Source organism: Zerene cesonia, chromosome 1, assembly GCF_012273895.1.
Source record: "Zerene cesonia ecotype Mississippi chromosome 1, Zerene_cesonia_1.1, whole genome shotgun sequence".
NCBI lineage: Eukaryota > Metazoa > Arthropoda > Insecta > Lepidoptera > Pieridae > Zerene > Zerene cesonia.
The window spans coordinates 4445400-4459956 of record NC_052102.1 but is presented as its reverse complement, the minus strand read 5'-3'; the positions used below and the strand labels follow the sequence as shown (position 1 = coordinate 4459956).

The following is a 14557-nucleotide window of genomic DNA, read 5'->3' as shown; positions in this document are numbered from 1 at the left end:
AAAATGCAGGCCCACTTCAACTAGGTATAAGATAAATGCAGTATAAAATTTACTAGGCCTAATTTTGAAACCCTTTTTATTACTTATTCTTAGCTATTTATTCTCCCGGATTCGTATTTTACTCGAATTTCTTAGTTCCTTGAAATTGCCGTAGGTTAAACGGTTGAAGATATGAAATCTTTTAAATTGCCATATACAATAATATCTCAACTGAGTTCTGTAGCAATTAAATACGAATGCGGGCGCATAGAATTTACTAATATAACATTAACCATAATATACTTCATTAGTATTTAACATTTGTGCCTTATATTAAAATAACGTTAAATATAAATAGATCAATTAATGTTTATTGAAATATTTCACAAGTGCACCAAAATTAAATTGCCATGAAGATTAGAACAAAAGCAATAATTTCAATTTTAATTCTGACATCACTTAAAGATCACATTCATAGATAAAATATTTACTAAAATCTTAAAGCTGCAACTGTCTGTCTCGTAGTTTCGCATGTATACAATTATATTTAGATTCGGACTGTTTATAAACAAAGAAAACGTATCCATTATTATCCATTGGTACACGTATAGTTGTACTTTTTGTTCGCGTTCATATAAAACTTCAATACGGATACATTAATACTTATTACATCTATATTTAAGGCAAACGGTATGACAATATAATTAATTTATAAAGTAATAAAAATGCATGGAATTAATTATTTGATATTGTACCCTATATTGCAAGCCAATTAACTATCTAAAATGAGTATCAACGTAACATCTAATAAACACACTTGCAACAATAATAATTACTCAACATTTATTTCATTCAAATTTAAAAGTAAATATTCTTAATTAAAGCAGTGTTAAATAATCAAACACGAAGAAAAGTTTAGATAACATAATTACGATTTTAAATTCAGTATAGTAGGTAATAAACGGAATTGAACCAGCTTACATTTTGAACACTATTTAAATATTAAATTGCAACTATTCAGTGAGGTAAATAAACATGCGACATTTTTTTTAAAGTGGCGGTAAAAGCCTGTTTTATCAACTATTTGAAGGGAAAAATGTTTGTAGTTTGTATGCCATTTCATTTGTTATTTACCATAGTAGTGCGTAAAAGAAATAATTCACCTAATAGATGTATCAATAAATAAGAATTAAAGATAGTTGTGTACATATAACTTGTAAAGAATTATATCTCTATCAATTATATAACTATACATTCATAACAAATTCAAATTATTTATGAAATTTACTCATAGAAGGGTTTTAATCTTCTCAACGATCATAATACTCCTTAAACTATAGCTTTTTGTTTAATTGGCAAAACACAAACAATAATAAATAATTATTTCATTATATAGAGCAGCGGTGGCTTTGTGGTTAGGACCTTGGACTTTAAGCGAAAAGTCGCCGGTCGAGCGTGAACGAAATCAATTAATTTTTCAATATACCACTCACCACTGTTCGAAACGGTGAAGGAAAACATCTTGATGAAACCGGCATGTCGAAGAATCAAAAATCGACGACCTATGACATATGCCAACCCGCACTTAGCCAGCGTGGTGGAAGGAGGCTCAAACCTTCATAGGAGGACCGATGACTGGAAGTGGGAACGTATATAGGCTGCTGCTTCTGATGATGATGATGATGATAAAAATAATATTTTCAAATATCTTTGTTTCTTTAAATTCATTCTTAATTTACACCATACAGTGTCACGGAAACCCATGTTATTTTGTTATAAAATAATTCATATTTCATAATTTAATTCAATAACCACAACATTTAATATTGTAATTTGCAACCCTAATTTCATCCTACGTATTACACACATAACATTTCGCTGCTTTGGAAATGGAATATTGATTTTATATCACACAGCTTATAATTCGCTAAAAGCTGATAAATGTTTGACGATTTTATAACACCCAGATAACTTTTACTCATGCATGCACACTTTTTGTCTCGTCTTTAATACAGTAGAATGCGTTTTTCGACCAATTTTCGGCAAATCGGACACACGGTGATGCAGTCGCCGCACATCTGGCACATGCCGTGCCCGCACAGGAATATCATGTTCTTGAGACGGTCGAGGCATATGGGACACATTGTCTGGGAATAAACAGAATAAGGACTTTGTAAATAATAATTAAAGAAAAGGTAGCATTTTGAAATGTTTGGTAGGAAATGTGTTTCAAATGCGATGTTACGTGTTGCTTGAAATGAGTATTACAATTATTTTTGACATTTTGAGTAAGTTTGCAAGTACAAGTATTTTATTGAAATGCGTCATGAGCTTGACTTTCTTATATTGTTTGTTCAAACTATGGATGAAAAGTCACTGCTTATATCTGAGTAAAGTATAATAGATGATTGGATATTGTTAAGAATTCCGAATTTATTTACTTTTGTACTTCCAAAAATATATCCTACGAATTAGTTTAAATACGTCTTGTTAAAAGTTTCTGCCTAGATAGAGTATAATTTATTAATGGTAATAATTCAAGAGTGTTATCAAAATCACCTGCTCTTTAATGTCCTGGAGCTGCTGTTGCAGTTTCTGCACCTCCGCTGTAGAGGGCGCAGCTGGCGAAGCGGTTTGTGACGCAGCGTGGCCGGCTGGCGGCGCAGCTTGGCCGGCTTGCGGGGCAGCGAGGCCAGCGGGTGGCTGAGCGGCGTGGCCGGCGGCTTGCGGCGCGCTCGAGCTGCCAGTGGGCGTGGGGGTGGGCGTAGGCGCGGGGGCCGCGGACCGGCTGCCGTTGTTCATGTGGTGCGGCGCTGCCTGCGCCGGAGCCGGCTGACCTTTGTTCACCTGCACCAGCGCCAGGTTGCTCGCGCTCTCTTTCTCCACTGGAACACGCGATGTTGATGTATTGATGAATATCGAATTGCGTAGTGTGTGGATTTCATTTCAATTAAAATAGTGGACGGTATTTTAATCAAGATTTCCAAAATTAAGTTTAGGTATCAAATCAATAGTTAAATGTTTAATGTTAAAATAAATGGATGCAATCAAGAACTAAATTTTAATACTTTATAACTTTGACCGTACCGTAAACTATTTTCAAAATCTAAGCAAGGACGTTCCAGCTTTATATAATATGTGCACGATAATGATACTGAATTTATAATAAAATGCATTACATCGTCATCCACTTCCTACATTGACACGGCTACTCACAGTCGATCTTATGCGCGTTCTGGTGCTGCAGCGGCGTGCGGCACTTGACGCACTTGCGCATGAGCGGCGCGCAGGCGGCGCACGCGCACACGTCGCCGCACGGCTGGAACACCACGGTGGCGGGCGCCTCCGAGCACACCACGCACTCGCCCACGCGGTGCCGCGACGACACGCTCGCGCGGCACTCCAGGCATTTCTTCACCTGCGTCGCGTGGCGTTGCATTAGACGTGCAATATAGTTAATTGAAGTCAATTATCGTTTAAGATAACGTGACGAAAATCCACAGCGCATTTGACGAAGTAGAAACATTACAGAATTAACTCTGGTGCGATTATTTTTCACGATCATTGTCCTCTGAACATATAAGTATCTTATCCTTACTAATATCTTACATACCTTATAATAGTATAAATGTGAACGTTTGCTAAGCTTCGGATGAAGTTAGATACAAAGATAATTTGAGACCCGGAAAAGGACAAATAATGGATCCGACTGTCATTTCTATTTGACTACGCGGGCGAAGCCGCGCACCAAAAGTAAGGAATATGCGAAAGTATGTCATGAGCATTAATGGCATGCTTTGCCTAACTGGAGATTATTAAAATGCTTAAAAGTGACATAAGCACAAATGAAATAAGCTCAAAAATTTCGATAGATGGCGCTATTATATTAATTTCGATTTACCACCAGAGTATATTTCCTAAACTATTTTGTAATGGATTTTAATAGAAATATGTTAGGGCAACAATCTAACAAGACTTTATTTATATTAAAACAACATAATTTTTTCATTACATAATATTCGATCGTTGCAGCCTTTTAGGACGTCCACTGTTGGACATAAACCTCCCCCAAAGATTTCCAAAACGACCGATCACCAGCGGCTTGATTCCATTAAATAATATTAATTTCCTTAATTTTTTAATAAGTTCAAACTGCATATCACATCAATTTTGATCAGCCTAATTAAATTAAATGTGTAAATTCACACATAATAGTATAAAAATCAGTAATGTTACGAAATTAGTTTACCTTGTTGAAAAACCGCTAAACAAAATATTTATACAAATTAATAATTTAAAGTTTTAATATCATTCAGTAGATAAAATTGATTTATTTTTGGAACCGTATCTGTTTACTTTTGGTTTATACGGGTTCGGGAACCTCTGATTCACCAAAGTAAGAGTAAAAGTTTAGAAATAGGTCATATATTTAGTTGTTCACGGCGAAAAGCTTCGTTATGTTTTTTAACGATCAGCAAAACAAGTAAATCATGCATTATTACCAAATATTTGTTGGATTTCGTTTGCATCATTTATGTGTATATAGTGAAGCATAGTTTTGTCGAAAATTATATCCACGAGTGTCTTTGCGTGCCTAAAATGGGTCGTTTGGCTCTTTGCCACCCCTTTCTGGTATAAAATCAATCAAACGATAGCAATGTCACTGGCATTATCGGATCCAGAATTCTATTGTGGGTGTTTTTTATTAATTTAATAGGGGCGATAGTCAAGCCTAAATGATAAACTACAATTTGTTACAAAAAAAAGCAATTAAAAAGTATCAAATATATTAAAATTTCATATTCATAATTATTTTATTATGAAAAACAATTTAGATAGAATTTTGGCAACCATACTAATCTGTATGCTCTATTGGTTCGAATATTTTAGTGAGCTAAAATCGAATAACAACATCTGCTGAGTGATTCAATATATTATTAGTGTGATGGTTTTAGTAGTCCATGTTTTATTTAGGTATTTTTCATAGACGTCAGCATTCAATTTTAATAAATTTCCGAGGCGTCGTAAACGTGTATAACCTCATGTATAGTTATTTTTCTATACAGTGACGTTCTAATTATATAGCTATAGAGTATTTCCTACGTAGTTTTGGCTTTGTGATATTAAATTGCGCATACAAAGAAAAGTTAGATTGGATTGGGGCCAAGAAAATTAGGTACAATTTTAATAAATTCTCCACATATATCACATTTGGTTTAAGTTTGGCCACGGGAACGTTTTTAATTTAACTTATGCTCAAAAAAATTATCAACTGTTATATAAGATTAGATTTAAAATGTGGGACAGAACATTCAGCCATTAGTTTGTATTAAAATTAGTTTAAGTTGATAGTACAGTTTGGAGAAAACTAGTTTATACCCAAGGCATAACGCTGTATTTATGTCGCAGTTTGAATTTGCCGCAGTATAGATTATAGGCTATAGCCAGACCTCCCTTTCAAAATACATTAATTTAGCTATATCTATATCTACAAACAGAATTTTATTTGAAATTTAATTTTTATATTCTATCCTTTTGCCAAAACAAAAATTTTAATCCAATCACGTCCAGCCATGATGAAAAAAGACACATTTGAAATCACACGAAAACCCGTATAAAGCTAAGTTAAATAAAACGTAATTCAATCGGGTTCATAAATAAGCAAATTAATGGGTTGTGAATTGTGTTAAATGGTATATTTTCGGGCGATTCTCACCCTTGCGGCGCAGACGTTACAGCAGCAAATGTGACCGCAGGGTCTGAATAGCGTGTCCCGTTTGGCGTCCGAGCACACGAGGCACTCGTCGCTGGCGGCGTCTTGTTTGGGCGCGTCAGCGGCAGGCGTGAGCGGCGTCTGCGGCGTGAGCGGCGTTTGCGGCGTGTGAGGCGTTTGCGGCGTGTGAGTCGTGTGCGGCGTGTGCGGTGTGTGCGGCGCTATGGACGTGCTCGCGACGGGTGCGCTCAAGGAGCCGGTCTCGCTCTCGGGCGTGCCGTCGCTGGTCGCGCCGGCTTCCTTGCGGTATGACGTCAGTGTCTTGCACAGATTCGGATCCGGACACAGATCTAACGGTGTTTGACCTGGAATTTTAAATGTAAATTTTAAGAGACCAGACTATATTGATGTTATTTCATAAACACAAATTGAGGAAAATTTAATTAATTTAAAAGGTGCACATTGTACAAAATTAGTCGCTCTTTTTTCATCATTTACCTCTTTGTGTATACTAAATAGGAATAATTGAAATAACAGATTTATTGATTATAATCCATCACATATAACTTTCAATTCAACAAGGACTATAGTAATATATACTACATGCATTTCAAGTACAGCATAAAATTAATTTATTGTTAATTATAGAAATACCGGATCATCGAGTCAATTGCACGACACGATGTCTAAAGTAATTTGGCGCCGATACAAGTTGAGTAATCAACTAAATTAGTAAATTTCCCTTTTTAGATACAAAGGTTACAAATGTTCAACTTTATGTCCTGTTACCTTTTTTATTCTTGATAGTCAAATCAGCGCCATGAGCAGCAAGGAAGCATGCGATGGAGGCGGAGGACTTTTTGTCGTGTGCGTTAGCGATTCCGCCCAGTGTTGGGAAATCTGTGACATCCTGCAACCGTCGCAACTGCTGCAAGGTGTGATGCCTTAAGGCCTCGTGAAGAGGCGTATCACCGTCCTATACAATTTAAAATAATTTGTTAGGAAATAAAATAAATAAAAATATTGCGTGTGTAAATAAAAGATTCATTTCGAATGTGAGAATTTGTAAAGCATTAAATAGTTAAATTTCTGAAAAAGTCGATTTTAATCTCATTCAACTTTAATTAAATAAAAATAATTGGCACAATTATTAAAAAAAAACATAGGGCTTTAAAATGCCCAATTAAAACGTTCATACACTTTAATACATACTTCGTAACGTGCTTCACCTACCTTGTCACAAATGTTGAGGTTGGCACCATTCGCAATGAGCAAACGGACAATTTGCGTGTGCTGCCTCTCCACTGCGAGATGGAGGGCTGTTTGTAGGTTCGCGTTCTGCAGGTCCGGTCTCGCGCCGCCTCGGACCAGCAGTTCAGCTATTTCCGCGTGATTGTTCAGGGCCGCCAAGTGGAGAGCCGTATAACCGTCGTCCTTCGCGTCGTCCACTATCCACGGACGAGGCAGTTTGGCCAGCATTATCTTCATGGCGCTGTAACAACGGGATGGTTTAGTTATTATTTTTAAAATAATTACTCATAAGGTCTATGAATTAATAAAAGCTAAGTTTCCAAATGTAATGATAATTTTTTTGCTATGACAACTGTTTCGTATCATCTTTGACGGCTACCATCAAGACATATTTTATTAAATATCGTAACTTGAATTAACAGTATACACTTTGTTAAGTGGAATAATGAAAGAAAGAAAATGTATGATACAATTATTTACATAACCATGACTAAAGATATTTTTATGAGTAGTTTATAATTTTAGACATTTCACACGCTCATAAAAACGATCCTTATGTATCGCGTCTTGTAAATTGTATTATTGTATACGATTATTGATACAGATCACGTCGTTGCAAAATAGTTGGTAATTTCTATTTTTCTTTGAGTATCGCTGATTTTGTAACTGCATTATCTCGTTTGTTATGCAAATAACATTTAAAGAGTTTTATTTAACTTTATAAAGCAACCGAAGTTCGAGCCAGCGCCATACGAGAGTCAAAGCCACTGCGAAGACGTATTTTTAACTTTCTTCTGTTTTAACGACTAACAAGAAATGTTGATGTAAAGTGATGTAGTGATTCGAAAATGTGAATTAACAGAATCATCTCAATAATTATATATTATGCACATTTGGTATAAACATTTTTCTTTTTCCAAAGATATCTTCCTATAAAACTGAAAAAATAAATACATTACAGTTTCAAGAAAAGACGTAGGTATAATTTACATAGCAAAAATTCGTGCTCGTGCCGAGGTGGTTGAACTCTAAACAGAAATAGACCACAGGATCGCGTCTGTAGTTGTAAGGTGTAAAAGTTAATTTAAAGACACGCGAGAGGAACGAAACATTTTTTAGGGAAATTACTTCTTAAATACAACGTTAAAAATGAAAAACTATGTAATGCGTACTCTTACACTCTTCGTTTTGCGTACACGTGAAATTAATAGTGTAGATGGCAACAATAAATTAGGTGGTACACATTTTAATATGCTGCGTTACGTTCAAAGAGTAAAAACGAACAAACTAATTAAATAAGGTCAATCGTCGTGGTCATCGGTCGGCGCTTGCGCTTGTCCTACGAACACCAGCAGTTGGAATCCGTGCGTCGCGCGTCGCGTCGCGCCTGCTTGCGCGCACCCTTCCCTTCCATCCAGTATCACAATCCTATCACTCATTATTGCTTCCTTTTAATATTCAGTGAACTATGAAGTGATGTTTAATTAATGGAGCTTGAAAGTCATTTACGCCCCACCTCAGTTATTTTTCTACACAATTAGAAAGTCTGGAGAACCAAGTGAAAAACTTTTAATTATTTTGCTATGTCATTTTAGAATACATTTTAATACAATAGTAACCGATTATATCGTAAATTGTAAAGGCAAGAACAGAAGTATAAATGGATATTATTTATTATTGATAAAATAAACCATAAACAATGTAGTGTATTATAATTTGATACTAAAATGAAGCAGGAATATCACGCGCAGCGTCATGTTGGATGACGCCATTGTAAATGCGTTTTTTTAATTAAACGTTCAATGTACGCTAAATTATAGCGTAACACAACAGTGGCTTATTCGTTATAATTACATGTACAATATAGCGATGTTGATATTTTCTCAGTTTTCAATATAGTGAGATATTTAGTTTTTTTAGATGTAACTAGAATGAATTTATGCTACGAGCTTAATTTACTCATCCCTCATCATTAAATGTATTTCATTACGGAATCTTAAACTGCTCTTAGACGACTTCCTGGGTTAAAAACATTTCAATTAATTTTATTACCATCGACAGTTATAGAAATAGATTTCACAACATTCTTCCCATATTTTTCTCAATATAACCATTACTCATCTTGATAATTTGGTTAAAATCTTAGTGATATTTTTACTGTTTCAACTATTATAAAATTTATACATCATTAATTTTATTTCATTTCAAGATTGAGAGTATAGTCTTAATTCACTACCTTAATTTTATGATCAATAATATCATATCAATACATAAGAAGAAACCACCACTATTGATTCAAAAAAGGGTGAATGGAATAATTTATAAATAATGTTATTATTTAATAAAAACTATTAACACCAAATACAAAACTCGTAACAATAAAATAGTTACATCTTGAAAAAATAACCACAAGTTATAATTCCGCTCTTCAAAAAAAACCTAAGCTTACGCAAAATTCAAAAGTATACCACGTCAACAATTCTTTATAAACAGAGTAAGAGCAACAAATACGGACGAGTGTGCATTGTCTACTACAAACTTTATTTGCCCGCATACGATGGGTTCTTGCTCTAAGACAAAATAGTCTAAGACGAAAAGGAAAACCTAGATTACAGTAGTTATTAGCAGTAGGTACTCAGGGCGTACTGCAGATGAACTGAAACTTGTAAAGTTGCTAACTGAGTTGCAGCTAGTTTAAAACCGCACCGTTTTACAAGTGAGAGCGCTAATTTGTAGTGCGGCTTAACATAAAGCGCTCGTTATAGACAAGCCTTGGAAATGGGAGGTATTTTGTATCACTTTTTAGTTATGTACTGCACACCTCTAAAGGTATATAAATTCATTGGTATACAAAATAGAGCAATTGTTTAGTAGCAGTATTAAATCATTCATCAGTTATTATATTGTTAATCTCCACTCAAAGGTAGAGCTCTTACTTCTGTTTATTAAAATTAAATATAATGTGTGTATACTTGTTCATGTCAGTAAAGGAATAGCTTACAATAACAATCACTCAATAAACAATATTTATAATTGTTCATAATACGGCATTTCAAAATATTGCTCTCCTATGGGTTATATTAACAAATTAGGATTTCTTTTTGTTTTACATCTACTAATGTATGGAAAACTATGTTAATTCAATCACACATTATAATGTACAACGTAACGTTTCAATTCCTATACTTTTATTTGTTGTTTCATGTTTATAACTGAAAATGAAAAAGCTTAGTATAACCTAATGTATATATAAATATTAGGTTTTTCTCCATTTGATACTCAGATATACTTATCAGTTTTCTAAGAAATTTTTAAAAGTTCGTTAGATTTGTGTGTTTAAACTACATATACATGAGGCATTCTTGCATTAAAATAACTATATTGTAAACATATAATTACATTAAATTTATATTGCATAACCTTTCTTTGTGCAATTTTTTTTAATTTTAATTTTTGTATAAACGTTTATCCAGTCGGACTATTCAGTTAAATATATAAATCCCCAACACAAAGACAATGATTGTTAAGAATAATACCGATTCCTTGTTTTTAAGAACTATGAGATCACACTTTAGAACATGTGGTGCATTATTTGTCTTATTTACGCTTTCTTGGGCCTAAACCGGATCATAAAAAATTGCTTTGAAATGAACCAAACTCAGTTTCATTCTTAGTATTCAGTTTAACGGTGTGTTGGGACGCGTTTATCGGAAATGGCCGTATGTAATAAACATTATTTAACATACAATTCTTTTAACTGTATACTATAATAATATATCCAATGGTTCGTTTTATAATGCTACTATACGACCCATTTTATCCATATAAATGAGTGCAAGACACGATTCAATTATGACTCATTAAACAGCATGGCGCAATAAAATATTGATGCATTACTCAGTAAGAACGACGGATAAGTTAGTGTGAAACCGTGACAAACAGATTTGAGAGGCGTGATATGAGTGGATATCCCAAGCGATCATATTCCTACAAAAGCGAGCTGATTCCCCGCAGATCCCGAATAGTAAGTTATGGAAATGTGCGATTGGGGCAGCAGCGGGCAACTGTGGCCAATAACAATGTCACATTAATATTCAACAGGCGCTCTTTGGACGTTCATACTGCGGGCAGCATCGCAATTCTTTACCCACTAGCGCATCTTAGCTGATCAAGTAAAATGTCGTTAAATTCAAAGGAAAGTATTCCCTTTTGTACTACAATACGTGAAGGAAATAACATTATCCGATTATGGCTCCGCAAGATCCATAAATATCCGACATTTGATACTGAATTTTTATCTAAACTTGATCTGCCTTTAATAGGGATTCAGAATATTTATCTAGATTCGACCGTAAGAAAATTTTCACATATAGCAAATGTTTCCTGTTTACTAGTTTGAAACATGGCAGTATAAAAATGCTAACAAAACTATGTTGCTTTCAAGCAGACAAAAGATGAGTTGGCTGTCGTCCCACTTGTTTGTCTACGAAAGTTTGCCAAATTCTTTTATTGACTGAAGAAACCTACAGTAAAGCTTTATGGTCAGCAATTTGAGTTGTAGGCATTTAAATTTCCACATACTCAAAGGTTTAAAACTATATTCAAATTAATGTGTTGCTATTTTGTATTAAATTTTTTTGAATATTTAAATTGACGATTCTATACAAAATTTAATTTCCTTGATATCTACAAAATACTTTTTATACGAAATATTATTAAATATATAATTAACATTCTTTCAGGGGGTCAGTGAACGCAAAAGATTGCCAGATCTTAAGATGTGAACTATGTATAGCCCGACTACCCTGCGGGAGGTGACAGTGGTAGATGGTGTTCGACTAATAATAACCTCCCCTCCAGCGAGCGATCATCGCAGCGCTGACGGGAGCGCGCACATGTGGCGCCCGTCGCCGGCGTCGCCTCTGCGTGAACGTTTATTTTCGATACGGTCGTCACGCGGCGCGGTTTACAGTGCTCCTTACATAAGAGCCTATGGTGCGACCGCTGCCACGGGCACCGCGGCGCACCGTGTGCCTCCAGCCCCGCAAGCTGCAGGTCGGTGCACGTTCGAGTAACCGATCCGATGGGCGTCCGCCGTCCGGTCTATTTTGGGAAAATACTAATTTGGAATGGATGGTACTCGTGAGTCGTAAGCGAACTCCGCCGGTTGAGTCCATTTTTAGAGCTGGTCTGCGCTTGCGCATGGCGTGCGCTGCCAGTGCTCGTCGAGCTGCCATCACGCTGTGTCGTTTGACACCACCGCGTTTTATATATCGGCAACTGACATAAGTGATCAATATTGTAGACACCTAGATGGCGTCGTGCTCATAACATTAGGAGCTAATGGTGACAAAGCATTAACGATATCATGTGCTAAAGTGAATCAAGAAAGAAGAGCAAGAATATAGCCATGCGCTAGTTCCGTGCTTCCTTACTTCCCATAGTGCTTATATTCATATGGAATGTAAAGAAGTATGGAGCTGCGCCGGCGTATCAACGGGGTTTTTCCATGTATTGAAGAAGAATTTTTGTGATATATATGTAATATTATAATGTGTTTTGAGAAGTGTGACTGAACAATTAATTTAAAAACTATATAATTACTGAAGTGATATGGACCGATATACTGCTTCCATTGATAATAATATCGTAAGATTATTTTCTTAGCATGCTATAAATGTAATTAACTACTTGTCATATGACATTCACATGTAGGAGAGATAATAAGCAATAATAATATAATTAATTTGCTAAAATATAACATCTGGCATATAGTAAGGTAACGGTTCTGGCTTGTGACTAGTGACTACATAAATAAACTCGAGCCGACGACGGCCACGGCTTTCAAATCTTCTCGCAAACAAGATTATATTTAGCAACCCGCCGAACAAAATCATTATACTGTATATTTGATGTTACACACATTTTTTTTTCTTTTTGTTGTCACTTTTGTATCCTTTGTATTCTTGAATAAATTATATCCACCGCAGCGGTGTGTGTTACCGATAAATTATCTAATAAGATTTCTGTACGATATTTTTATAACACATCGGGATATAAATACAAACACGTGTATGTCAGTTATAATATATTAAACATAATATACAGTATTTTTTTTATTAATATCGTGTAGTTTAGTCGGGTGACATTGGATTTAGTATGTATGGTGGCAAAAAAAGGTTTTTATACAAAAAAAATACATTTGGTTGGGCGGCTGCGCCACATCTGGAGGAACACTGCATCTCATTATGCGCATCGGTCGCGGCTGAATGGCTGCCGTATAGCGCTGCCCATGTCGACCCGCAGACAATGTCTTTCATATTATACCCGAACCCCGCCTTCGACTTAACTCTATTGTTTTTACACCAGTGAACCATAACATTTTATTGCTCTAAATTGTCTTGCACTGTATATTATTATAAGTTTAAACCGGATATTGTTGCAATGTGTACTATTTGATCCGTCTGTCATGGAGTTTCAGTGCAAATTAATGGTTTGTTATTTGAAATGTAGTGTATGTAATATAAAATTTAAATTCAAGTAATTTTAAACGATTATTTTGATAGGATCCATGAACCCGTAGTGTAAAGGTTTTTTCATGGCCATATTAGCTATTGTGAATTTATATAGTTACTTTTTAAAAACTATCTAAATTTGAATAAATTCAGTTAAGTTTAAATTTCAGTTTTGCAATATTTTAAAATTTTTGATTAAAAATGTAAATCTCATTAATGTGTTAATTGAGTAATAATAAGTACAAAAATTTTAAAATATAAAACAGGTCATTAGCAGAATTTGTTACGCGATATTTGTTAAATTGATTGTGTTAAAAAGATAAGTAGTATGACATGGCATAATGAACCAAAATCAGCCCCTCATTGTAAGGTCCCCATAAACAAAAGGGCGAAGGCGGCTTGGCAGCGCGGAGATTGATTCCCGCGCTTTTGCCGATCACTCCCGGGAGCCGGCGAGACCCAAAACAGGCGCGGATCACGGCGAGTGCATATTTTACCTTAGCCGAGCACCGACACGACCCGCGCCCTTTAATAGAACACGCTTTTTACTATAACACAAAAGCGTTTTCTATGAGAAAGGGATCTTGACCTACCAGTTCGCTCAGAACGTTCAACTCACAAAAATCACTATGAAAAACAATTTATTCATGCATCCATGCAACGACAAACGCTGACAAAGGAATGTAAAACTAGACAGGGGCATAATGAATGCTAGTCAAAGACCACTTTAATAGAGTTACTTACGTGCTATTCGGTTTAGTATTATTTCTCGACAATGAATGGGTGAATGGTCTTGTGATCCAAGGGGTAAAACCGAGTAATCCTAGTTATGTTTTATAATGTCGAATGAGCAATGCAACATTAAATAAATATAATAGTAAAAAACTCCAATCAAAAGACGTGTTTCATTTTCCTTATATCTCTTAGCAATTTATGTCTGATGAAATTGAAATATGAGAGGTAAATAAAGTAGAAGTATTTATGGATATAACAAGCTATGAAATATGATATTAATTTACAACAATCTATAAGAAATATTCTGCATAGTTATCATCAAAAATAAATCGTTAGTTCTGGTGTAATGAACGAATCGATAATT

The 14557-nt window shown here is 35.1% G+C and overlaps 1 protein-coding gene across 1 annotated transcript in view; it reads right to left on the bottom strand.

Moving 5' to 3' along the window:
* Positions 1–9: 9 nt before the first annotated feature.
* Positions 10–14557, bottom strand: part of LOC119840701 (E3 ubiquitin-protein ligase mib1) — a 94857-nt gene continuing 80309 nt past the window's right edge. The window contains exons 12-17 of the mRNA XM_038367414.1: positions 6926–7184; positions 6482–6668; positions 5696–6057; positions 3196–3397; positions 2539–2864; positions 10–2126 (exon numbers count right to left, since the gene is read on the bottom strand). Coding sequence (XP_038223342.1) covers positions 1986–2126; positions 2539–2864; positions 3196–3397; positions 5696–6057; positions 6482–6668; positions 6926–7184 — 1477 coding nt within the window. The 3' untranslated portion in view covers positions 10–1985. The remainder of the gene's footprint in view (positions 2127–2538; positions 2865–3195; positions 3398–5695; positions 6058–6481; positions 6669–6925; positions 7185–14557) is intronic.